The sequence below is a fragment of the Xyrauchen texanus genome, unplaced genomic scaffold (genome assembly GCF_025860055.1).
Source record: "Xyrauchen texanus isolate HMW12.3.18 unplaced genomic scaffold, RBS_HiC_50CHRs HiC_scaffold_581, whole genome shotgun sequence".
NCBI classification, from domain to species: domain Eukaryota; kingdom Metazoa; phylum Chordata; class Actinopteri; order Cypriniformes; family Catostomidae; genus Xyrauchen; species Xyrauchen texanus.
In genome coordinates, this window is record NW_026266557.1 from 15,190 (window position 1) to 16,383 (window position 1,194).

Consider the following 1,194-nt stretch of genomic DNA (forward strand, 5'->3'; position numbering starts at 1 on the left):
AAAGAGCAGATAGTTTCAGTCATGTGTCCGGCAAAATTAGCACGGACAATGCATACTAACCCATTCGGAAACTACAATGTTACATTTCAGCGCTACAATGATGGGAATTTGAACACTCAGCTGTTAATATGACTTGCAATAAAACCGATTCACTCATAAGATCCAGTTAATGTACAAACCAACACTGCATAATTAGAAACGTTACCTGGTGGACAGTTGCATTCAGGTGAGGCTTGACGGACAGTCCTTATTCTAGCCAAGTTTTCATAGGAACGCTATCAAAAGAAACAGAACCAAGCAAACATTATTACCGAAGTGCATGCAATGGCCACACGCAGGTGTACTAGCTAAAGAAGTTGTACATGTGATATAAATGTTGGGAGTCTGATAACTTTAATGCCCTAAATCGGGGCTGTTTGCATGATGCATATTTTAAGAGTTATCGATCACTCACCTGTGACAGCAACTCATCCACTCTCTCCTGTACCATTGAATTAAATTGATCCATGGAGAGCCCATGAAGCGGGCTAAAGAGGCGCGCGCCACTTCCACTCTCCAGATCCACGACTCTATCCTTAATTTCACCGGTCTGAACACTCAATAAAAAGCAAAACGCAAAAGACACAAGAGAAAACACAAACGGTATCGCATCCACGATCGCTCTGAGACAGTGCCGCCGCTTGCCAGAGCCGGTGTCACTCTCCATTTTAGCCGGGCTCCGGGGCTCCTTATTTGCTTCTGAAACCCTCATGACTCTCTCTCTCTCGACCGTATACTACTATGTGCAATCACCAGTAGCGACGGGAGGAGAACGAAAGAGCTTCTGTTCCTGTGTATCCTACTATTTCGATTTAAGAATCTCAATAATCTCAATAATATTTTAAAGCGACGTCGGAAATAGCGGTGCGCGTGTCCTCACCACGGCCCGGTGCGCGCTCATTCACTGAGAGATTGTGTGTGAGCTGTGACTGATTTCACGGCTTGTCTGTAGTAGTGTTCTGCAAACTTGTTGCACTACTGAAAAGAAACCCATGCAGTCTTACGACGCACCCCTGACAGTTTTTTTTTTTTTTTTTGTGGTAAGAGATGTGAAACCACAGACGAGCAGCAAATGCTTTGCGCATTCCACGCAATCCATCCAAAACAACATGCCTCCAAGCAGCACAGTCCTATGGAGAAAATCATCAGGCTTCA

General features: G+C 44.6%; 1 protein-coding gene across 1 annotated transcript; it reads right to left on the minus strand.

The window, feature by feature from the left end:
* Window positions 1-205: 205 nt before the first annotated feature.
* LOC127642379 (collagen alpha-1(XXV) chain-like) lies at window positions 206-988 on the minus strand (the record flags this gene model as incomplete). Its single annotated transcript, XM_052124991.1, has 2 exons — window positions 455-988; window positions 206-275 (listed from the first exon to the last, which is right to left on the minus strand). Coding segments are annotated over exons 1-2 (367 nt in total), but the record flags the coding sequence as incomplete, so codon positions are not given.
* Between the last annotated feature and the right edge of the window lie 206 nt (window positions 989-1,194).